Source organism: Heteronotia binoei, chromosome 19 (genome assembly GCF_032191835.1).
Source record: "Heteronotia binoei isolate CCM8104 ecotype False Entrance Well chromosome 19, APGP_CSIRO_Hbin_v1, whole genome shotgun sequence".
NCBI lineage: Eukaryota > Metazoa > Chordata > Lepidosauria > Squamata > Gekkonidae > Heteronotia > Heteronotia binoei.
In genome coordinates this window covers 29289571-29313686 of record NC_083241.1, presented here as the reverse complement: position 1 = coordinate 29313686, position 24116 = coordinate 29289571, and the positions used below count along the sequence as shown (strand labels likewise).

At 46.5% G+C, this 24116-nt stretch overlaps 1 protein-coding gene across 11 annotated transcripts in view; it reads right to left on the bottom strand.

Moving 5' to 3' along the window:
- Positions 1 to 24116, bottom strand: part of MYO9A (myosin IXA) — a 215298-nt gene that overhangs the window by 3165 nt on the left and 188017 nt on the right. For 8 of the 11 annotated variants that reach the window (XM_060260402.1, XM_060260403.1, XM_060260404.1 and 5 more), the window contains 10 exons: positions 22823 to 22934; positions 20401 to 20462; positions 17092 to 17284; positions 16212 to 16340; positions 14328 to 14433; positions 13397 to 13528; positions 12051 to 12174; positions 10539 to 10592; positions 3571 to 3773; positions 34 to 176 (listed from right to left, as the gene is read on the bottom strand). In XM_060260402.1, coding sequence (XP_060116385.1) covers positions 34 to 176; positions 3571 to 3773; positions 10539 to 10592; positions 12051 to 12174; positions 13397 to 13528; positions 14328 to 14433; positions 16212 to 16340; positions 17092 to 17284; positions 20401 to 20462; positions 22823 to 22934 — 1258 coding nt within the window. The remainder of the gene's footprint in view (positions 1 to 33; positions 177 to 3570; positions 3774 to 10538; positions 10593 to 12050; positions 12175 to 13396; positions 13529 to 14327; positions 14434 to 16211; positions 16341 to 17091; positions 17285 to 20400; positions 20463 to 22822; positions 22935 to 24116) is intronic. The other 3 variants (XM_060260406.1, XM_060260407.1, XM_060260412.1) reach the window with 1 other exon arrangement.

The following is a 24116-nucleotide window of genomic DNA, read 5'->3' as shown; positions in this document are numbered from 1 at the left end:
GAGTTTTGTCTGAACAAGGAGAACTCTGTTCACCTGATCTGTCCGAGATGGTGCCTTCAGAATCAAAGTTCAAATTTTCGGAGCTGTCCGCCGTGCCAATGGAGGCCTCAGACTCCAGAGTTTCATCGTCGGAGGCTCGGGGCTCCAGAGCCAGCATCTCAAACGTCAGTTCTTCCCTGTGGTGAAAAAGCACAAATAACTAGAGTCAGTGGAAGGAGAGAAACCAACAGCATTGAGAAGAAGCCAGGAAGTTATGGCATATCTGTGGGAAAACACCCTGGATACTACAAGTAACAAAATTCTCTAACAGAATCCTCTCTACTGTACGCCCAACAACTTGTGATCTGGATTCTTGCCCCTCCTGGCTAATTAAAGCTTGCCAGAGGGAGCTTAGATGTCCTATACGGGACATTGTAAATAGATCCCTCTCAGAGGGGCTTTTTCCAACGCCTCTTAAAGAGGCTGTGGTCCGCCCCCTCTTGAAAGAAGCTACATCAGATCCGGCCGAATTGGCACACTACTGACCGGTCTCGAATTTACCCTTTTGGGGTAAAATTGAGAGGGCAGTAGCACTACAGTTAGAGTTTTCTGGATGATGCTTCCGTTTTAGACACCCACCAATCCGGCTTTCGCCCAGGTCATGGGATGGAGACAGTGCTGGTCACCCTGGTGGATGACCTCCAGCGGCATCTGGATCGAGGCAGCTCGGTGGTGCTGATGTTCAATACGGTCGACCATCAGTTACTGACCTGCTGCCTACCCGACACGGGGATTCAGGGGTTGGCCTTGTAATGGCTTTCCTCTTTCCTTGATGTTCGGGGTCAAAGGGTGGCAACTGGCGGAGAACTGTCCCGGAGGCACCCACTTAATTGCGGGGTGCCACACGGGGCGGTACTGTCTCCAATGTTATTCAACAACTACATGTGCCCCCTTGCCCGGATTGCCCGGAGGTATGGGTTGGGTTGCCACCAGTATGCTGATGACACCCAACTCTATCTACTGATGGACGGCCGGCCTGACTGTGTCCCAGAAAATCTGGATCTGGCGTTGCAAGCTGTGGCGGGATGGCTCAGACTGAGTAGGTTGAAGTTGAATCCAGCGAAGACAGAGATCCTTTGCCTGAGTCATGGTGGTCTGGATAGGAAAATCCCCCTACCAGCATTTGACGGTGCGCCACTGAAAATGGCACACAAGGTCAAGAGCTTGGGGGTGCTGCTGGAGCCTGCCCTGACAATGGAGGACCAGATAGCAGCCTTTTTTTTTTCATCTTAGGCAGGTGAGGCAGTTGGTCCCCTTCCTGGAGTGCAACAACGTGGCAACAGTGATCCATGGAACGGTCACCGCGAGGTTGGACTACTGTAATGCCCTCTACATGGGGCTGCCCCTGTGCTGAACCCAGAAACTGCAGCTAGTGCAGAACACAGCGGCTAGGCTGTTATTGGGGCTCCTTAAGTGGGAGCACATACAGCCGGGACTGAAGGAACTGCACTGGCTGACAATAGCATACCGGATTTGTTACAAGGTGCTGGTTATTACCTTTAAAGCTCTATATGGCCAAGGACCCGCCTACCTTAGGAACCCTCTCTCCCCATATATCCCCCAGAGGGTACTCTGATCTGGTTCTCAAAATCTATTGGTTACCCCCGGGCCAAAGGAGGCCAAACGGAAAGCCACCAAGGAAAGGGCCTTCTCAATCACAGCCCCTCACTGGTGGAATCAACTGCCAGAGGAAGTGCGGGCCTTGCGGAACCTTGGCCAGTTCCACAAGGCCTGCAAAACCACTCTCTTCCAGTTGGCTTTTAATTAACATCGTAGAAGGAATACTGTCGTCACTGAAAAACTGAATATATAACATCTTGATCTTAGCACCAAACTAAATGTTGATTGTTTTAATTACTGAATGAACTATTTTATAGAATGTATGATTAAAAGATGTATTAACTATTGTGATATTTTTATGCTGTGAGCCACCCTGAGCCTGCTTTGGCGGGGAGGGCGGGATACAAATCAAATCAATCAATAAAAAAATAACACAGAAAAAGGGAAATATTTCAGCTGAAGACACAGTACTTGATATTTTGCCTACACTGAGACTCAAGGAATATTCTGGCTACTTCTGCAAGGCATCTAGGCAATATATACCAATAATATTTCTCAATTAACTTCCAGTTCATAAAGGCAGGAAAAAAATCCGAGATGAGTGACACTTTTCAGACCAACAAAGCCTTCCAGGGTGTAAGCTTTTGTGAATTAAAGCTCACTTCATCACATACCTCACATCTGTAGTCCTACTGCTATACATTAAAACGGCAGTCCAACTGAAGCTAAGGTCATAAGGCAATGTACAACAATTTAAAAATAATTCATATAAAATTACCAATACAAAAAAAAATTAAACTGTATAAACCCAGTGAAATCTCCATTAACCTCCAAAATGCTGCACAGACCTAAAGAGCGGTTATCTACAGATGAAAAGAGGCCATGGAAAAAACACATATGGACTTCTAGATAAGGAGTGGGAGAATTTTACAAACCCTGGAGTTAAGGCCCTGCTTGCAGCAGATGACAATGGTACCTCCCTCTAAAGGAAACCATTGCAGACTTAATCAGGACTCCCGGTTTGGTATTTCTAACCTGTATTTTCTGTCACACTGTTATCCTGCATTTCTTCTAAGGAGAGCCAGTGATGTAGTGGCTAAGAGCACTGGATGCTAATCTAGAAAACTGCGTTTGTTTCCCCACTCTTCCACAAGAAGCCGGCTGGGTGACCTTGGGCAAGCCACAGTTCTCTCCGAACTCTCTCAGTCCAACCCACTTATACTATGGACTACACCAACTTATCCTGTGGGCCCACCTGTTTGATATCTGGGTTGGGTTCCCCACAGACATCAACACTACACTCCTGGAATGCTCTTGATGTTGTTAAATTTTAGTTTGCCATTGTTTGTTAATTTGGCTTTGGTTTTGACCTGGAGTATATGGACTCTTTTTACCTATTTGATTAGTCTGATGTAACCCGAGTCCGCTTGTGGAGGAAGGAGGGACAGAAATCCCAATAAATAAATGATTCACAAGGTGACTGCTGTGGGGAGTGGAAGCGAAGGTGATTGAAAGCCACTTAGATAGAGAAAAGCAGGATATATAAGATCTACCACCATCACGACCTCCTTCTCCTCCACTGCATCAGTATACACAGTTCTCCCACTCATCTTATCTTTACAGCCATCATATAAAAAAAAAAGGTTAGGCCAAGATGAGAAAAAAGTGACTGGGCTGGAGGTCACCTAGATCCTAGCCCAGTCCTCTGAATCCAGAGCTTTTTTTGAGCAGGAATGCAGTTCTGGCTTTGAGTCAGGGGGTGTTGCCTAATATGCAAATGAGTTCCTGCTGGGCTTTTTCTACAACCCCGCCCTGCGTGAAACAATAGTGATGTCAGGGGGTGTGGCCTCCTATGCAAATGAATCCCTGTGGGGGTTTTCTACAAAAAAACCCCTCTGCACGACACCACTCTAGCTTTCCTGACCTGCAGAGTCTCGAGCGCTCTCTTCTCCGCCACCCGCCCAGACTCACTTTTCTTTCTGCAGACTCTCGATCTGCTCGGTCAGCACCCTTTCCTCCTGCTGCATAGCCACTTGCTGCTGTTCTGTGACATCCACCTCCATGGCCTCCTCGCTGCTCAGGGTCTCTTCGGGAGCATCCGACACAGAGGGTAACCGCACGGCAGCAGGCGATGTGGGGCTCGGGTAGGTCCCTCGCCGCAGACGCCCTTTCCCCTGCAGACACAGCAGCTCTAGTGAGGGGCGGAGCCTTCAGCTGCACTCTTAAGACTCAGAATTTGGCTCCCCCAACAATGTAGACTTAATTAAAGTAATGAGAAAATGAACAGTATCTGTAGGTGACCGGCAGAGAGTGACAGACAGGGCAGGGAGCATATGCACAAAGTTTATCCAGGGCGCTGCATCGTGGATGTAAAACACCCTCCTCCATTTATCTGAAAAAAGCAATTTATGTAAACTAGATGCCAAAAGGCAGCCAATCCTCATCTAAGATAAGGACGCAAATAGCAAAACTAATGCAGGTAGAACATTTCTGGATTCAAAGGCACACAAATCTTAACTTGCCATTCCTATGCTGCCACAAACGTTCACCCTTGCAGGTCACAGATCAGTGCAAAGCGTCTTCTAATCCTCTATGCCTCTAGTGAGCAAACACAGGAATGACGGGAAAAGCTGCCTTCAGGGATAGCGCTGCCCTCCTCATCCGCGCTCTCCAAAGAAACTGACAAGTTGTGCATGGGCTGTCTGTGCACAGCAGTGGGAAACCATCCCTTTGATTACAGTGGCAAAAGATCCCTTTGATTACAGTGGATTCCAGTCCAGCAGCACCTCAGAGACCAACAACCTTGGGGGAGGGTAAGAGCATTCGAGAGTCAAACTGCACTTTGTCAGCTACTCCCTTTGGCAGAGCTTTGACTCTCGAAAGCTCATAGTCCAAAAAACTGGCTGGTCTCTAAAGCGCTTCTGGACTCAAATCTAGCTGTGCTAACTGCAGTCCAATGCAGCTACCCCCTGAAACCATCTACATGAGTGGCAATGGATATTTCAATGGTGATCTAGAAGGTCTCAGCTCCCACAGATTATGCTTTTGAACGGACAAGGAGCTAAAGCGGTGGGCTCTTGCAGAGTTCCCGAGCTCTGACTTTAAAGTCACACACTTATTTATTTCATTCAATTTATAGCATTGCTCTTAAGAACCCCTTGCCCAGTCCATAAGAAAAGCCATGTTGGATCAGGCCAATGACATTTTCAAAAGCGACTGAATCCCATGTGTTTTTCGATATGATCCATCTTCAGAAACTATCCAAATAATAGTTCTGCTTTTATGCTACCTATGTTATCTTTATGTTATGCTATCTTTTCAAAAGCTGCCAAATCCTACGTGCTTTTCGGTACTATCTGCCTTCAGAAACTGACTTCGTTTGTTTCAGAAACTCCCCCTTCAATGCTGCCTCTTTTCTGAAGTAGCCCTTTTCCTAAGCTTCAGTGGACACTTGCTCGGTGTCTGTTTTTGCTATATATGCCCAGGCTGCTCCTGTGCCTGTTGAGCTATTCCTAGAGCTGGATGTGCTTTGAAGGAAAATGTGTACACTGGCATGTGCAATCTGGACCCTGGATTCTTCCACGGTGCAGGCTTCCTGGGGACAACACTGGGATCAATATGTGCTTAGGAATTCACACAAACAACTGCACACATATACGACATGAATGCAGGCATACAGAATGTGATGTGTGAAAAGCCCACCCACCAGAGAAATGGAAAACCTGACCTAGAGTGGAACAAAAGCACCTTCAAATACGTTCTTGACCCTCAGCATTATCTGTTCAGAAGTAAAGGCAGGATTTATGGGTTAGGGTTACTGATAAACTGTAAGAGCCTTCAACCTTTGGAAGATTAGAAAAGAAACCTGGAGGACTGTCTCCCCCCCCCATCCTAAAAATGATGGCAACTGAGTTAATATAACCCCCTGCATAGAATGCTGTATAGAAGAACAAGGACACAAAAGTGCTTTAGATGAAGGCAAATTCCTGTTTGACTTTTTGAAGGTTCTGGCATTTATATTGCAAAATACAGAGGACTAGTATGTTTTGTTCTGAAGACCAGATGGAAAGAAATGGGAGGTGAGACAGATTTTTCTGTATACAGGTAAGCTCCTGCATAGATCCTCCCTCAGATGTTTGGACTAGGTAGGCAGCAAGAAGGGTGAGGAAGAGAGAAAGCACTACGATCCCAGGAGAAGGTAGGGAAGACCATGACCTCCTGCGCCCCCTCCCGGCTGGCCTGCTCGAAGGGCTTTAGTTTGTGACCCACTATGTATGCATCTAACATGTAAAGACTATTGTATTTTTAAGGAGACCCAGTGTGGCATAGTGCTCAGAATGCTAGATAGGACTTGGATTTGAATCCCCGCTCTGCCATAGAAGCTCACTAGTGTCAAAATTCCTTGCCATGTTGTATCTTTGATATGGTATTCATGCTTCCTTCTAGCTAGCTTGCTTTAGTGTTCTGTCTACTGTGTATCAAAACTAAGAATGTACCTCATAGTGAAGCCAGAACAAACTGGCTTTCAAGGCCGTTACTATCTGGTGGGGAATGTAATCCGTTTGTTTTGCAAAGGCGCGCTTTTAATAACTCAAATTATTGCAAGACTCAGTAACGTTCCCAGATAAGCTATGACACCTGTAGCCATCTTTTGTTCTGACACTTCCTTGGAAGTGTCTGTGTTCTATCTTTCAAATAAAGAACTCATCCAGAAACCTGGAGAGCTTTTATTGAGGATAGCAGCAGAGCTGACAGCTGTCAGAGCCGACAGTCACACATTGTCAGCCTAACCTGCCTCACAGGGCGGTTGTTGTGAGGATAAGATAGAGGTGAGAATGTAGGAAGCCCCTCTGGGTCCCCATTGGGAGAGGGTCCAAGCTGGAGATGCCTTCTACATGTCAAACAGACACTGCTCTAACTGAGCCACAGCCCTGCCCTTCTTGTTCTCTTTTAAGAACCAAAGAAATATTGAAATGATGGGAGTCTTTTTTAAAAAAGCAAAAAGCAAAATAGTGATAGGTTGGGGGGGCGGGGGGAGGAAACGAACCTCTTCCAACGTGGGAATTTAGCTTGTTTTAGGAAATCCCAAGCAACAGGAGAGTGAGAGACAAATGAAAAGGAAGGTGTCAGATCCTAATCCGGATGGCCCAGGCTAGCCTGATCTTGTAAACTAAACTTGGTCGGATCTAGTTAAGCACTTGAATTGGAACCACCAAGAAGTCCACGGTCTGTTTGCAGAAGCAGGCAGCTACGGGGTTGCTGTAAGTCCACTGCAACTTGATAGCAACACACACACACACCACTCTCTCTCTCTCTTGGACCTGATGAATCCTCATCAGAAGATGAGGACGTCATAGTGGCTGAGCCCATAGAAATCAAAACCGTGGCAAGTCCTCCCATAAATTAAGGAGACTTAATTCTGGAGTCACAGGAATTAAAGAGGTGTTTTATTTCTGATAAAATTTGCTTCTGAAATTTTTAAATTACCTTGCAAGACTATCAATTGTGAAAAAAGGGTTCTGTGATGCAGAGTTTCCAGTGTAACGGAGTCATATTGGCACTGAGTATGACAACTGAGCAGGGGTTAGTTACCACCAAGACTTGAGATTACTTTGTATGTTTGTAGTTGTGTATTTATTGGTTTAGATATATAAACCGAGGAATTCCAAATTTGTTGCTACTGATCTTCTGATAGGTCTTTATCAATACCTTTATGCCAAGCTTTTTGGTATTGTAAAAGTTGCTTCTTGACCTTTGAATTATATAATATTCTATACATTTTGGATATCAATCTTTCTATGGGGTTGAGTCAAAATATAAAAATTTCTCATATTCAGATAACAGTAAATGGAAAGGATTATTAAACATGGTTATTAATCAAATTATTTACTTGGGGATACTGAAACCACAAAAACTGGAGTATTATGGTCACATCCTAATTTTGCTTTTCCTATAATTCGCTCTTTTGATATAATAATATCTACAAAACAAGCAAGGTTTGATTTTTTCATTGTGTAAAAGAATCCTTTGTTTTCCCTGATAGAAACCATTTTTAGCCAGTAGATTAGTCAACAATAAAGTCGATGGTGATATGAAATTACAATCCCCCCCTCAAATTTTCATAGAAGCTTTAAAAAAAAAAAGTTTGATAGAGGCTGAATATGTTGTCCCTTGGGATTATGCCATATTAATTAATGAAATGTGAAAGGATGAAATCTATATTCTATAAATTTCCATTCTGCCTGGTAAATACCTTTATATTGTTTCATTAGTTAGCCAAAATAATTATTGCATTATATAAACATAAATCTGGTACAGCCAGACCTCCTTCCTAAATGGTTTGCATATTGTTTCAAAAGCTTATACTAGGTTTTTTAAAGTGCCAGATAAATTTATTGAAATCTCTTTGCAATTTATTTAAAAGCTTTTTCGGTGTATAAATAGGAATGGCCCTAATATAAAAATATTACTTTTGGTGAAATAAGAGATTTGATTATATTAACTCTCTCTAGCAGTGCAAAACCTTGTTTATCCCACTGGGTTAGTAAAACAGTTTTTGAAATTTCCACGTGATTAGCTTTGAATAGGCCTTTCAAATTCACGGGGACTTTAATTCTCAGATATTGCCCTGTTTATTTAGTCCAATGATATCAATGAGGACCCTTAATAAATAATTTATTATTTCCTGACATATTAATAGGGCATAAAGTTGTTTTAGCCTGGTTAACTTACCAAACCAAATTCATTTAAATGGAAATTAATCGCTGGTAGAGAAGACTTGACGTTTATTAAATATAAGGCCACATCATCCGCAAATAAGCTTATCTTAAACTGTTTACTGTGCATATTCCGACTGTACCCTGGAAAATCTGGACCTGGCTCTTCAAGCCGTAGCATCCTGGCTCAGGCTGAGTCGGCTGAAATTGAATCTGACGAAGAGGGAGGTTCTCTATCTGAGCCGGGGTGGTCCAAGGGGAGGGGTCCAGCTGCTGGCTCTAGATGGGGTGCCATTGATACCGGCCCCTAAGGTCAAGAGCTTGGGCGTGCTCCTTGAGTCCTCCCTTACAATGGAGGCCCAGGTAGCAGCCACTATTAGATCCGCCTTTTTTCAGCTTCAGTGGGTGTGGAAGCTGGCTCCTTTTCTGGAGCACAATGACTTAGCAATGGTGATCCATGCTACGGTCACCTCAAGAATAGATCACTGTAATGTTCTCTACATGGGGCTACCCTTGATGCTGACTCAGAAACTACAGCTAGTGCAGAACGCTGCGGCATGGCTGTTAATGAGGCTCCATCGATGGGAGCACATTCAGCCAGTGCTGAAAGAGCTGCACTGGCTACCTATTGTGTTCCGAGTCCGTTTCAAGGTGTTAGTATTGACCTTTAAAGCCCTTTATGGTCAGGGACTTGTTTATCTGCAGGACCGCCTTTCCCCATATATCCCCCAGAGAGCACTGCATTCAGGGGCAAAAAATCTGCTGCCCACCCCTGGACCAAAGGAGGCCAGGCTGCATTTGACATGAGCCAGGGCCTTCTCGGTGGCAGCACCAGAGTTATGGAATGCTCTCCCGGAGGCCATAAGGGCCCTGTGGGACCTTCCTACATTCCGCAGGGCCTGTAAGACTGAATTGTTTCGACAGGCCTTCGATGCTTAAACTGTGAGAGAGCTGACACCTGACATCAGCTAGAGTTCCTGTCTGAAAAGCAGAACCGCCAACATAGTAATGGTACAGCACGGTGGAATAGTTTTTAAATTTTAATTGTATTAATGTTTTATAGATTTTATTGACATTGTTTTAATCGTGTAAACGACTGTTGTAAGCCACCCTGAGTCCGCTTGTGAAGAGGGCGGGATAAAAGTCTAATGTAAATAAAATAAATAAATAAATAAATAAATAAATATTGACCCTCGACAGGGACCCTGCAGCCACCCTAGGAGCAGAGAAGATGGAAAGCCTAGGGAGAAGAACAACTCAATGGTGGTGGGAGGGGCTGGCCTCCCAGGGCATCGCCTCTGCTCACAAAGCATTACAAGGTCAAGCTCCACCATGAGGCTTAGCAGGATGCTGGACAAGATCCTGCTGCAAATGCCTACACAATCCAGCCCTCTGCTACAGCTGTAGGCAAGGCTTTTTTGATAGCAGGAACTCTTTTGCATATTAGGCCACACACCCCCTGATGTAGCCAATCCTCCAAGAGCTTACAGGGCTCTTCGTACAGGGCCTACTGTAAGCTCCAGGAGAATTGGCTACCTCAAGAGGGTGAGACCTAATACGCAAAGGAGTTCCTGCTACAAAAAAAGCCCTGGCTGTAGGCAAAAGCTCGTATAAACAGCCTCAGTTTGGCTCTGGCTATTGTGGGACCAGCAGCTCTGGGAGGCAGTGTCTGTCTCCCGCCCTTCAGCACCACCAGGACAAAGTAGTTAGTAGAAATCAGGGTGTGTCAATCAGGGTCTGTGCTAAGTCACAACGCAGGAATGCAAGTTTCCAAAGCAACAATCCTGTTCCAAGTTTTCTTTAAACTCTCTGGATTCGTCCCGCTGCTCTGCCTCCCTCTGCAAGCTGTCCAGTCACTCCTGGAGAAGGGCAGAAGCAAATCTGGCAGAAGATTATCATGTTCCGCTCCTCTAGAGATTGCTCTGGCATCAGACATCTGTCAAAAGCAACAACATTGGCCCACAGCAAACCAGACACTCCACGGCACCCTTCCTAGCTCCTTCTGCCATTAACCTCTTTGGAAAACAGGGCTTCATGAGCTCACTTCCCCCGATGCTGTTCGGCCCCAAGAAACAGAAGGCAGTGTAAGGAAAACACACACGCACACACACACACGCAAGTATGAAGTAAGGGGTTGTGGGCATGGAGCATGCAGCAGCACTGAAATGAGCGAAAAGGGGTTAACAGCACAAGGTCAGTTTGCAAGGCAATTCTGATACATACCGGGATCGAACTGCGGGTTATGCTCATAAATCTAACGGCAATTAGTACAGGTTTCTGGATTAGAGAGGACAGGAAAAGGAAAGGAGCAGGTTAGAGCACGCGTGCTAGTGGCCCCCTTTTCCAAGAGCTGCCAGGCTTGCAAATGGAAGCCGCCCCCACGACTGCACCTGCGAGAGCGCCAAGCTGCTATGCTGCACGCAAGAGAGCCGGTCAGTGCCAACTGCAACCGAAGCAGGGCTCCCGGTGGATCATGTCACGAGGGCCCAGAGAGCCCGCTGCTCGTTCCCAGCAGTGTGGGATCTGGGTCACCCGCCACATGATAAACCAGGCGTCCCTGGGCCTACGTTATATAAGCGAGGTGCTGTGTGCTGCACAGCCTGCCGTATGTTCAGATCGCAGCAGTGGAGGAGGGGAGGAAAAAACCCACACATACACCAAGCCAGGTAATTTCTGTGTTGGGAGACTCAGCAGCCCGGCTAGGAGCGTGCAAGCTTTTTACACTCCTGGAAAAGGCAGCGAGGCGAGAGGAAGCAGCCCGCCTGCAGGAGCTCAAAGGCAGGCCTGGCCTGACTGCAGTAGGCATGGTGGCTTCTGCTGAGGGTCTCCCATTTGCATGGGCATGGTGGGAGGCAGGCCAAAGTTCAGTGTCGAGGTGACAGCGCTGTGAGGTTAACAACAGGGAAAGGCAAATTCGCATGCAAGGGAAAAGCAGCCCCCGCTCCCTAAGGAGACCCTGAGAAGTTAAAGGGAATCCCCACAAAGATGGCCACCAGGAGGACAAAGCCTGCCAGGCTTTCAATGGGTTTTTGCTTTGTTTCAGTGGGTTAAGAGAACATAAAAACATAAGAGAAGCCATGTTGGATCAGGCCAAAGACCCATCCAGTCCAACACTCTGTGTCACACAGTGGCCAAAAAAACCCCCAGGTGCCATCAGGAGGTCCATCAGTGGAGCCAGGACACTAGAAGCCACTGTTGCCCCCCCAATCCCAAGCACCAAGAATACAGAGCGTCACTTGCCCCAGACAGAGAGTTCCAACAATACGCTGTGGCTAATAGCCACTGATGGACCTCTGCTCCATATGTCTTCAAAGGTTTTGCTTCGTTTGCAGATCTGATGCTCAGAACATGGCCAGGGCAGGTCTTTCGTTTCCATGTCGGACCAGGTAGTGAGTGAAGGGTTGAGATGTGTAAAAGGTTTAGGGGAGACCGAATGGGAAGAAGGTTAGGGGGGACGGAAAGAAAAGGAGAGAGAAGGGACTGATGGCGTGCTACCTGATCCCCATATAATCAACTGACATGCGTTAGTCTTAAGTTTCAAGAGGAAGGAGTACTGAACAAATCAACCACGGAAACAAGCACACACCGCGCAACATTGCCTTCCTCCAAATTTTCTCTCAAGGAGGAAAGTGGCGTCAAGGGACGTGGGAGGGGAAGATGCTGTGTCCCTGACAAACGTTTCTCCCTGATCTGGGGCACTGGAGGTGGGGGATCACGTCCCGTCTTGTCCCTTACCATAGACCTGCGGATCAAGGAGAGCCGGCTCTTGGCTTTGTTCTCCGCAAACTCGAGGCTGCTGATGTCCTTGAGGCGAGCTCGGTACTTGTTCATCTGCTCGACAACCACTAACTCTACGCAACTGAGAAAAGAAAAAATATATATATTTAGAGTCAAACTCTGTGGCCAGTTCTGCAGGCCTGGAGACCTGATTATGGCATCTACGTGCTAGAGACTGAGAGATCTTTTCCTGCTCCTGAAAGCTGTGACTGAGAAACTGGAAGAGTCCATCCATCCAAATGGATTCCATGGCAGGGAATCTCAGCTCTGTTAGATCCCTTCCACATGCCCTCATCCATTCTACGTGAGGACATTAGCAGCATGTTCATGTGGTGGTGTTTGCACCAGCATCTAACGTAGGGGTGGCCAAACTATGGCTTGGGAGCTGCAGGTGGCTCTTTCACACATATTGTGTGGCTCTCAAGTTGGCCAGCTTGGAGAAGGCACTTTTCTCTTTAAATCACTTTTCCAAGCCAAGTCAGCTGGCAGCCTGCAGAATGCATTTGAAGTTAAAGTTGCCTGCCTGCCTTCCTTCCTTCCTTCCTTCCTTCCTTCCTTCCTTCCTTCCTTCCTTCCTTCCTTCCTTCCTTCCTTCCTTCCTTCCTTCCAGCTCTCAAATATCTGATTCTCCTGTCTTGCAGCTCTCAAACATCTGACATTTATTCTATGTGGCTCTTATATTAAGCAAGTTTGGCCACCCCTGATCTAATGTATGGTAAAGGTTTGAGACTTGAAAGCGAAAACAAGTTCTAAAGTTATCCTTTAAACACAACACAATATGTTCAACTTTAAATATTATTTTTTGGGGGGTGGAGGGAGATATTACATTCCTGGGATTCTCACCGGATTATTCTTTACACAGCTAAATTCTGCCATTTCTAGGGTGACTACATCGTACTCGCTTCCAACCTCTTTCATAACTGTCACTAAGGAGATGCCAACCAAACTGTGGCCATAAAGAGGAGCTAAGACTGAGCAAGTGCCACACCCATCTTCTCTTTCTAGCTGGTTTGCCTCCATTCCCCCCTACTCCCACCTCTTCCCTTTTTCTTTTGCCACCCCTTGACATTCTTCTCTGTCTTTGCCCTTTCCTTTTTTAAGATGGGATAATTGTTAGGCATGCAAATAGGCCAAAAAGAACAGAGTGGATTGGTGTAATGACTGCTGATTTTACAAATAGGCAGTAACTGCTCTCTAAAGCAGGGGAAAGCAGTGCTGTTCTGTGTTGCTCCTAGGAAGAAAAGCTTTCCACCCTGCGCCCCCCCCCAACAAGGTTTTCCAGCTACGCAGTGCTGGGTTTTTACCTGATGGTTTTGCTGACATCTTGAGCACTCTGTAGAGGGTCCGTGGTGTCTGGACAGCGGAGAATACAGGGAGCAAAGACAATGGCCAGGGCGTTAGCCGACATACGGTTGGTCTCCTCCTGCAGAGCGATCCTAAACAGCATCAGAAAGACAGCGGCAGTGACAAGTAGCCCCCATTTCCTTGGGAGTGGGTGGAAAGAGGTAACAGAGCAGCCCAAAATCTGCTGGGAAATTCTTCCTTTGGCCTAGGCCAATTTCCCTCCCTATGTGTCTCCTTGCCTTCTTCTTCCTCAGCTCACCCAAGGGAGATCAACAGCTAATGATAAAGACATCGCTTAAATGTCAGGAGCTGCTTTGCTTCTGGATAATTTTGTGCCATTCAGCAAAGGAAATTGCTTTTCTGAATTGCAAAGGTATTAAAAAAAAACCCCGCTCCCTTTCCTGTGGTTTAAAGTAATGGAAAATGTCAAAGTATTGATAAAAAGCAATCTACTTGTGAATGTGGAAGCGGCGGTAGGCAAAAGTGCCAATTTCTGTAGGCACATCCTCAGAAAAGCTCCTGGGAGCTCCATTCAACTGCAGTAATTGCTGTCAGTGGGATGATGCTGGAACCACAAGGAGTAATCTTTTACCTTCGCCAGGAAATCTAGGGCTTGAATGACAAATGCAGGCGCTTGATTAACTGAGTTCCAAGTTTCACTGCCCAGTCAGGAGCTTTGTATATTCTGGAGAGCATCGGCTGCTTGCATCCCTTTACAAAGAGCTGCTGCTACACAACACGCCCATAAAGACACCAGGCAAGTGAGCTTTGGAAGCTTTTGTCGTCAGGAAGCTGCACGGAAAGTAATGGCTATACTTGCTGCGTTAAGTGGTGGTCATTGGGAGAAGGATAAAAAGGGATCTATTGTCTTCTGTTATCAATCATTGATACCTGACGAGGTGGAAGACCAGGCGTTCCAAAGTATGGAGATGGGTGCGAGACAGCTGATCGATGACAGAGTACACCCCGCGGATGGCCTCCTTTCTCTCCTGCAAGCCTGTGGAGAACACATTCATTCATTGTACTGCAAGCGATGGCTCAGGGGGGAGGACAACAGAATTTAAAATATACATATAAACTTTTTTTCAAATTAGAATAACAGGATCCAATTAAAGACCTGAACAGATCCCCCCACCCGCCCTGCACCTTCTACCAGCCTCATCCCACCTCTCAAATATCAGCACAAAAAACTTTCACAAGCACTCTAAGAGATGCCCAGGCTCTGGCAAGCCTCCAAAGGAAGCGAGGCGTGTGCAACTGCGACAGTTTCTCTAGTTCCTTGCCGTTCTAATGGATGGTCAATGGACCTCCAGACCACAGTGGGGCATGAGACAGGAAGTGATCTCTGAAGCCTGTTTGGAGATTGACAGATTCAAACACAACCCCTGGGCTTGTGTCTGAAATACAATGGAGGAACCTGGCCCTAAACGACAAAATGGCAGTATAATACATTCTTGGTGTCTCATCCCTAGCATCATCCCACAGTTCCAAGCAGCCAGGCAGAGTTGTGTGTAAAGAGTGTTACTGTAGACCTAGCCAGACCTTGAATTCAGCAGGAGCTTACAAAAGCATAGCTCCTGAACCATTTTGATGGTCCCCCTCCTCCCCACCTACCTTATCCACTGAATAGTAGGTGCAGCTGCATAACAATCCCTGGATTAGGAGAGCGGGCAACCAGCCAGCCACCAGGAGCTTTGCCACACCCCCAGCAGCCCTCATTAACCCCTGGAGAAGCCCACACCACCTTTTCTCCACTTCTTATGTGATTTTGGGCAGCAGGTGGTTTGCTGACCTTTTGACTGTTGGGGGTGGTGGTGGCCAAAGAGAGCCCCAGGTGAGCGAGGCCTGCTTGGACTGGCTGGATCTCTAGCCAGCCTAAGGAGGCCTAGCTCGCTTGGGGCTCTCCTTTCTTGCGTCAGGTTGCTTTTAGCTGGTGGGGGGGCAGCATATGGTAATGAGTTATGCTAATGAGCTCCACCACTTATTTTTCTACAAAACGACCCCTGGACCTAGCACAATATAGTTACATCTGTACATTAAATCCTCTCTTTGGGGTGGATCCAGACAGAATTTCCCATTCACAGAAGGCATCACCATCAGCAGAACAGAACATTTCTTCCTCCTCTCCTGTTGCAGCTGACTGATCTTCCCAAAATGCTAGTCCTGGGAGGTGGAGGACACACAGGAACAGCATGAGAGGCAAATTGGGAGTAGGAAGCCAGAATAGGGGACTGATGGGAGTTACCCAACCCCTTCCATTAGTGGAAAATTTAATCTGGATTCATCCTGCGACAATCTGCCAGAGTCACGAATTGGGCAGTGTGCTCCTCTTTCACTCAGACTAGAAAAATTGGTCGGTTTACTACAGAAAAGGAGGTTGAATAATCTTAATAGTGAATAACAAAGACCCCAAAACTTTATGTGCAGTTCTGTCACTAAACCACAGATAGCCTGCTTGGTGTAGTGGTTAAATGCACAGACTCTTATCTGGGAGAACCAGGTTTGATTCCCCACTCCTCCACTTACAGCTGCTGGAATGGCCTTGGGTCAGCCATAGCTCTCCCAGAGCTGTCCTTGAAAGGGCAGCTTCTGGGAGAGCTCTCTCAGCCCCACATACCTCATAGGGTGTCTGTTGTGGGGGAGGAAGGTAAAGGAGATTGTAGGCTGCTCTGAGACTCTGAGATTCAGAGTGAAGGGTGAGGTATAAATGCAATATCGTCTTCTTCTCTCTCTCAGGTGATCGGTTACTCATATAGCATGTGAAAGGCTCTTTACCCATTGCTCGTAGAAACTCTTCATAGAGTTCAAATGTCATGAGTGGATTAGGCAGATCTCGCAGCCACTGTTTGAAGACACTGGCAATGACGTGAATGTTGTAGTCGTCAAGATTCACGCTTTCCAGATCTGGTTACCAAAGACAAAGGAAGCAAGCACAGCAGAAGAGTCAAAAGACAAACTGGAGTTTCAGCTTCAGCAAATGATGCTGCTTCTGTGCCAAAGGGCAACTGACACTGGAAGACAGGACCCCTCCCTCCCCAACCCGCACCCAGAACAGACTGGAGATTGAGCCAAGATCCACAGCCCAAAAGGCATAATTAACAATTTGCATGTGTGGCTGAGTCAAATGATTCCGGCTGTCAGTACAGCCGCCAATGATGCAACCTTCCCTTCTACGAAAGCCAGTCTGGTGTAGTGGTTAAGTGCATGGGCTCTTATATGGGAGAACCGGGTTTGATTCCCCACTCCTCCACTTGCAGCTGCTGGAATGGCTTTGGGTCAGCCATAGCTCTCACAGAGTTGTCCTTGAAAGGGCAGCTGCTGCAAGAGCCCTCTCAGCCCCACCTACCTCACAGGGTGTCTATTGTTGGCAGGGGGGAGGTAAAGGAAATTGTGACCGCTCTGAGATTCAGAGTATAGGCGGGATATAAACCCAATATCATCATCATCATCATCATCATCATCATCATCATCATCATCATCATCATCATCATCATCATCATCATCATCATCATCTTCTAATGAGGAAGGAATCAGATGGGACACAAAGGCTCCAGTGTGGCATGAGCCAGAGGAGATGTTTGGCAAATCAGTCCAGAAGACAGACCCGAGCAAAGCTCTTTCTTTTCTAAGAGGCATCCTGCTGGCCCCTTCTCACCTGCGTCGAGTCCCTGCCGCAGCTCTTTGATCTTATTGGTCGATCCGGATTTCCGGTAAATGCCTTCCGTGTACAGCGCGTGCATCTCTATGTAGCTGGTGAGCTTCTCAAACACCAAGGGCACGGTTCGCTCTTCGTTGGTCAGACGAGAGAGCTCGACCCCAAATTGCCGCGAAGAAAGCTCCGGGTCGTACTGGACAGACAGAGGAAAGGCAATCAGTTTCTCTCATGGGGCATCCAAGCAAACGCTGCTCACAGTTTAGTGAACCAGGGACCGCTGCAGGATTAAATCTTGCCAGCTGGGGAGTCACTTCGCTTTAAGAATGTCCATTAGACTCCCTGCAAAATTTCAAACCGATGCAAGGCCGGAAAATGATGATTAGACTCCCAGCAAAAGTTTTCAAGTGACACGAGGCTGTAAAAGTGCCTGAGAAAGGCTCCCATCCTTGGCTTTTTGATTTCACCCACCCGAGGGGTCCAGGATGCTCCTGTAGTTTCCCTCACTGTGAAACCAGCACTGCTTTGGCCCTCAGTCAATGCCAAAGACTCCCGACTGAGAGCTAAGGACGGGGCTGCCGTCCCAAAAGTGGCTCTGCAGCAGAGTCCTAACCAGTGCTCCTCCCTCGCTCTACCCTTTGACTCCAGGGATGGCTGCTTAGAATCATAGAGTTGGAAGGAATCCCCAGAGTCATCTAGTCCAACCCCCTGCACAATGCAGGAAATTCACAAATACCTCCCTCTAAGTTCACAGGATCCTCATTGCTGTCAGATGGCCATCTAGCCTTTGTTTAAAAACCTCCAAGGAAGGAGAGCCCCCCACCTCCCGAGGAAGCTTGTAAGCTCAAAGCCTTCTGGGTGACAGCTGAAACAGCCAGCGAAGAGGTGAATGAAGCACCTGAAGCATGAACTGTTAACAGGGGTTGACAGCGGCACAGCCAAGTGAATCAATTAAAAAACATGGGCACTTTTAGCGCAGAGCCACTTTGGAAACCCGGCATCCAGCAAATTAGCTTGAAAAATAGGTTCTTCCTGGGGGAAACTGACAATGTTCCAAAACCGGGTTTGGAACACACGAAGTGCAAAGAGGTCTCCAAATCCAAGGAACGAATGAGAAAGAGGGCACAAGGCCAGGATCGCCCAGCCGTTGGGCTTTCTCATTCCACGTCACTATTAAAACAAGTGAAAATAAAAGGGAAGAGAACGGGATGAAGGTTCCCACACGGCTCTCCATGCAGGAAAAGGCCAGAAGAAAACGGGGCGAGCAATGGTTCGGACCTTTCAGACCCCCTTCTATTCCACCAACAGAGCTTAAAGGGTCTGGTTTCTGTTCTTATAATCTTATAAAGAGCTTTTCATTACAGCAGGAAATACTCATAGCTAAAAAGCCAGAAGTCTGTTGTGAAAAAAGAAAATACTGATTCTTCCTCGACTTCACCAGTTGATGGTTCTAAATTAAGCAAACGGGGCATCTGCAGATTTCTTACCATTTTTCAAAAGAGGGGCAAGCCTTCTCAAACATCAGTGTTGTGAACCAAAATGCCCTGACTTGGATGGCCCAGGCTAACCCGCTCTCATCAGCTATTGGAAGCTAAGCTGGGTCAGCCCTGGTTAGTACTTGGATGGGAGACCACCAAGGAAGTTCAGAGTTGCTATGAAGAGGTTGGCAATGGTAAGCCACTTCTGAACATTTTTTGCCTGTGAGGTTGCCATAAATCGCCTGCGACTTGATGGCACTTTCTATCACATCAACCACCACTAAAAATAACAAACTCACATATTATCTAGGGCAGGGGAGTCAAACTCATTTGTTATGAGGAACAGGTCTGGCTTAAATGGGACTTTGTCGGGCCGGGCCATGGGTTTCATAACATGTAATGCCAGGTAGCATAGACTGTTCCCATTACATACAAAAAGTTGCAAAGAAAATGCAGAATGGATTTTCCATTAAGATCTCTGGGCACAGACAGACTACTCTGGGAATGGAAAATCCACTGGGCACTTTGCAACTTTTTGTGTGTTTCAATGGAGCCCAGAGAAAAAGTCAGCAACAATGAAGGCAGCCCTGTCTCCTCTGCTTCCTGTAGCTCAATCTTGAAAAGGTGCGAACAGGCAGTGGAGGAGGGGAAGAGAGCTGCGGGCAGGCTGGTTTTGGCCCCTGGGCCATGAGTTTGGCACTTCTGATCTAGGTGCATGAGCCCTCAGATTTTCCTTTGGACAGAATGCTTTCACTGCTAATTTGTAAATACTTAATGGCGAGGCCATCCTATTTAGGTCCAGTGAATCAGCTGGATTGGTATGGTTCTGCTCCTTCTTGGATATCAGGTGACACGTAATCATAAGACCCCACTCATCGCTCCCACAAACACACAGGGTGCAAAATAGCTACACACATGAAGAAATCCAGCATTTTCAAATAAACACTACCCAAATTCAGTACAGTCAATCTTCTAGAGGTTATTAGAAACTGCAAAAAAAAAAATTGGATTTATTCACAACATGGCACATGCATTGTAAAGGGAGCCAGTCAGGAACAAGGTGACGTGGGACGGCTTTGAATAAAATACATCCAGATGTATTTTTCAGGCCTCACAGAGAAGAAACTGCTAGTCGACAGGGGGGACATGAACTGCTTTGCACAAGTTACACCTCGAGAGTCTCTCAAATGACAACCAAGCCTTTGCTCATGCTACAGCCTAATACGTTACCGAGAGTCACACCAGCCACTGACTGAGTGAACTAAACACAAGAGAAAGTGAAAAAGATAAAAGAGTTTAGAGGCTGGTTAGCAACTTGAGTTGTTCCCTCATTTTTGGGCCTCTGCTTCCTGAGAACTGACAAGAGACTCTTTAGACTAGGAACATTAAAAGTCAATGGGGATCAAGGAAACCATGCGGCCAGGTCTGTTCCTTCTGAACTTTCTCCTTGCCCATTGCTGTGGAAATGAGACATGCCCACTTCTAAAAATGGCACCGGGGGGGGGGGGGGGAGGCAGGAGCCCTCACTCTCCCCATGTTGCAGTTCCAGATCAAAAGGTGCTCCCTCTGATCTTCATAAAGACATTCCCCTGGCTATAGAGAAAGTCTGGAGAGCCTAGACTGACCTTGCCGAAACCCTCTAATTGTCTAGTTTGTCCCTGGGAAAAGAGGCTAGGAGGCCTGGGAAAGAGGTGATGGGCTTTCTCTGCCTAGTAAGCAGTGCTAGCAAAACAGGACAGATGAAGAGGAAGCTCCCTAATCCCATAAAGAGAGGCCCCCCCTCCCCAACTAGAGAATTTTGAAAGCACTGGAGGCTGAAACGAAGACACCTTACCTTCTTGGGGCACTTGGTTGTGGTTTTCAGACAGCACTTTCTGTGGCATGCGTACTTGCATACTGCAACGATAGAAAAGGAATGCTTAGCAGTTCACAGACTCAAACTGCTGCATCATGGTTTGATTAATGGTCTATCCCAGGGGTAACTAAACTTGCTTAATGTAAGAGCCGCATAGAATAAATGTCAGATGTTTGAGAGCTGCAAGGAAGGAAGGAAGGAAGGCAGGCAAATAAATGAGGGAGAGAGATGGAAAGAAAGCAACTTTAAATTCATACTCCAAGCTGCTGGCTGGCATGGCAAAGTGATTTAAAGAGAGAAATGCCTTCTCCAAGCTGGCTGGCAGGGTGGTGGAGGTTTGATAGCCACACAATATGTGTGAAAGAGCCACATGTAGCTCCCAAGGTGCAGTTTGGTCACTTCTGGTCAATCCTGATGGTGGTTTCTCATACTTATGTCTGGATGCTGTAACTGTTCAAACAGGGTCAGAATGTGTCCCAGGAGAAGAAATACTGTACAAGGGAGGGTGCATTGGAAACCACAAGCTTCTACAATTGGTCTAGAATGCTGTAGTGAGAATGCTGTCTGGAGTGTGTTGTACTGGCTGCCAGTTGTATACTGGGTTCGTTACAAAGTGCTGGTTATCACCTTTAAGCCCTATATGGTCGAGGACCTGCCTACCTGAAGGACCGTCTCTCCCCATATGAACCCCAGAGAGCACTGAGGTCAGCTGGGAAGAACCAGCTGACTATCCCCGGGCCGAAGGAGGCAAAATTAAAGAACACCCGTACATGAACCTTCTCCATTGCAGCTCCACACCTATGGAACCAGCTCCCGGAAGAAGTGCGGGCCCTGCGGAGCCTTGAACAGTTCCGCAGGGCCTGCAAGACCTTCCTTTTTAAGATGGCCTTTACCTGACTGAACGACTGATGATTCGCCTTAAGTGATTCCGCCATAGTATTTACACCTAATAGAGTAGCACTAGGAATGTTAATTTTAATTGGAATGTTTTTAAGTGAATGTGATTTTAAAACCTGTTGTATAATTTATTGTATGGATTGAGATGTTGTTAGCCACCCTGAGCCTGCTTCGGCGGGGAGGGCAGGATATAAATAAAATATTAAAATATTATTATTATTGTAGGGATGACAGTCCTGTTCCACCTGTGCTGGCTTCCAGTTTGCTTCTGTGCCCAATTCAGTGAGAAAATATTGACCTTTAAAGTCCTATCTAAAGCCCCGGGAGATGCATACCTTACAGACTGCCTACTCTCATACAAACCTATCTGACCACTCCAATTATCTTCAGAGGCTCTATCTTGGGTGCCCTTGCCACCTGAGGCTAGATGGGTAGTGTCCTAAGAAAGGGCCTTCACAGTAGTGGCACTGAAATTATGGCATTCCCTTCCTAGGAAGATTTGTTTGTCCCCCTCAGTCACTGTCTTCCATCATTCCGTGAAGACGTTTATGTTCTGTTTCATCTGGTGTACCGTTACTTGATTCTCCATTTGTCTGTTTTTATGGTCAGTTTCGTTTATTTTAAACGTTTTTAAAAGATGTTTTAAAAATTCCTTTTTAATTGTTAGAGGCTCGGAGACCCCAAATTGGGCAAAAGATGGCATACAAATATTTTAAATACACAAAGATAAAGCATACTTTGACAAACGCGTATCCCCAGATGGCTGGAAGGCTGGGGATTGGAATCATTGCCAAGAATCGGGGGGGGGGGGGGGGGTAGGGGAAATTCCTGTCCTCCCCTTAGATGCTCCCCAGTGTAAAGCAACTTCTATGTCTTTACCTTGGCATGCTAATACAGGGTCTCCTGGTGTTCACTACAGGCAGAAGTGGAATTCTAGCAGGAGCTCCTTTGCATATTAGGCCGCACCCGTGTGATGTAGCCAATCCTCCAAGAGCTTACAAGGCTCTTTTTTGTAAGCTCTTGAGGATTGGCTACATCAGAGAGGTGTGGCCTAATATGCAAATGAGCTCCTGCTAGATTTCCACCCCTGACTACAGGACATGTGCTCTAGAGCTGGCAAAGCCTGTCCTGGTTTCACCCTTCCTTGTTTCACCCAAATGGACTGGGGGAGGGAAGGTAATTTTGCAGGCTGGATTTGGGGCCAGGAAGCAAAACGCTCCCAGTCTCTGAAATCAGCATTCTACTGATAGGGTTCATTATTACAAAGTATATTCTGCTGCTTGCCTTTCTGGAAATAATTTAAAATAATAATAATTAAGGCAACAGTGCAGATAATTTCCATACACAAATGGCTAATTTTGCACTCAACGTCCCATTTAGTCTCAGACAGTAGGAACGAAGCACCACAGTTCCAGAGAAGAAATAATTTTTAAAAGGGGGGGGGGGCTTATGCAGATGAGCAGAAGATGCGGTAGAGCAATAAAGAGGAACGATTCAGGCTTACATTTGCAAACAGAGGCCCTGTCCATGATCCATATCAGGGACGAACAGAACTCGCAGTAGGTGGGGATGCTGTACTGCGTTGCCTTAAAAATGTGACCGTTGTGTTCTTCTACCTACCAAAAAAAGGAGAGGAGTTTGACATTCAGTGACAGCTGAAGACGGAGACCTCTTCTGAGCAATTAACCTACTGCTAAAAAGCAATCCTAAACAGGGTTACTCCTTTCTAAATCCACCGCAGTCTACGGCCTTGGAAAGGTGTGACTCTGCTTACAAGTTCACAGCCAGTGACACGAAAGTATTTCAGGCAGCTACTTATTTCTTTCTTCGGCTGGAATGCCAGAAGTGCTTTCTTGGCTGCTCTGACTCCCTGGCTCTCAGAATGCTGGGAAGTTATATTTTAATCTGTCAAAAAAATTAAGAACATATAAAAATATCCCACTCAGTCGGACTAATGATCCAACTCACTCTGTAGCCAGTCTCAAGAACTGACAAGATGAGAATGTTTACAGAAGCTGCGAAACATACAGGAATTCTTGCCCCTGACGCTTACACCTGTTTTTCTCAGGCGGCACGTGGATTTATGCCCTAAATGTTTATTTATAGATGCTTCGCCAAAATGCCTTGACTTTGTAAGCGCAGAAGACCATATGCGAGAATACACTAAATCAGAATATTTGCATTTAGCTCAAAGTGACCTACTTTGCAGCGGGAGTGAAATTCTTTTCATCATCACTCACCCTAGGTGGCATCAGAAATCTCTCCAGGACTGATACTCACTCCAAGAGGCAGTGTGTTTGCCAATCACAGCATCTATCGATTGCTGCTTTTCAAAGCATAAATTCACAGCGACAAAGAGCCCTGTGGCAACTTATATACTAACAAATATATCGTGGCATCGGTTTTTGCCAGCTTAACTAGCTTCGTGCAATTACAGATTCACAAGCGCTTAATGTCATGATAAATTTGTTAGTTTTTGAGGTCTAACAAGACACTGCTGCCTTGAATACAACAAACTAACTCAGCTATCCCTCTGGAATTTTAAACTCTTGGGAATGGATGTGAAGAAGAAGACTGCAGATTTATACCCCACCCTTCTCTCTGAATCAGAGAGTCAGAGCGGCTTACAATCTCCCACATCTTCTCCTCCCACAACAGACACCCTGTGAGGTGGGTGGGGCTGAGAGGGCTCTCACAGCAGCTGTCCTTTCAAGGACAACTCCTGATAGCTATGGCTGACCCAAGGCCATTCCAGCAGGTGCAAGTGGAGGAGTGGAGAATCAAACCCGGTTCTCCCA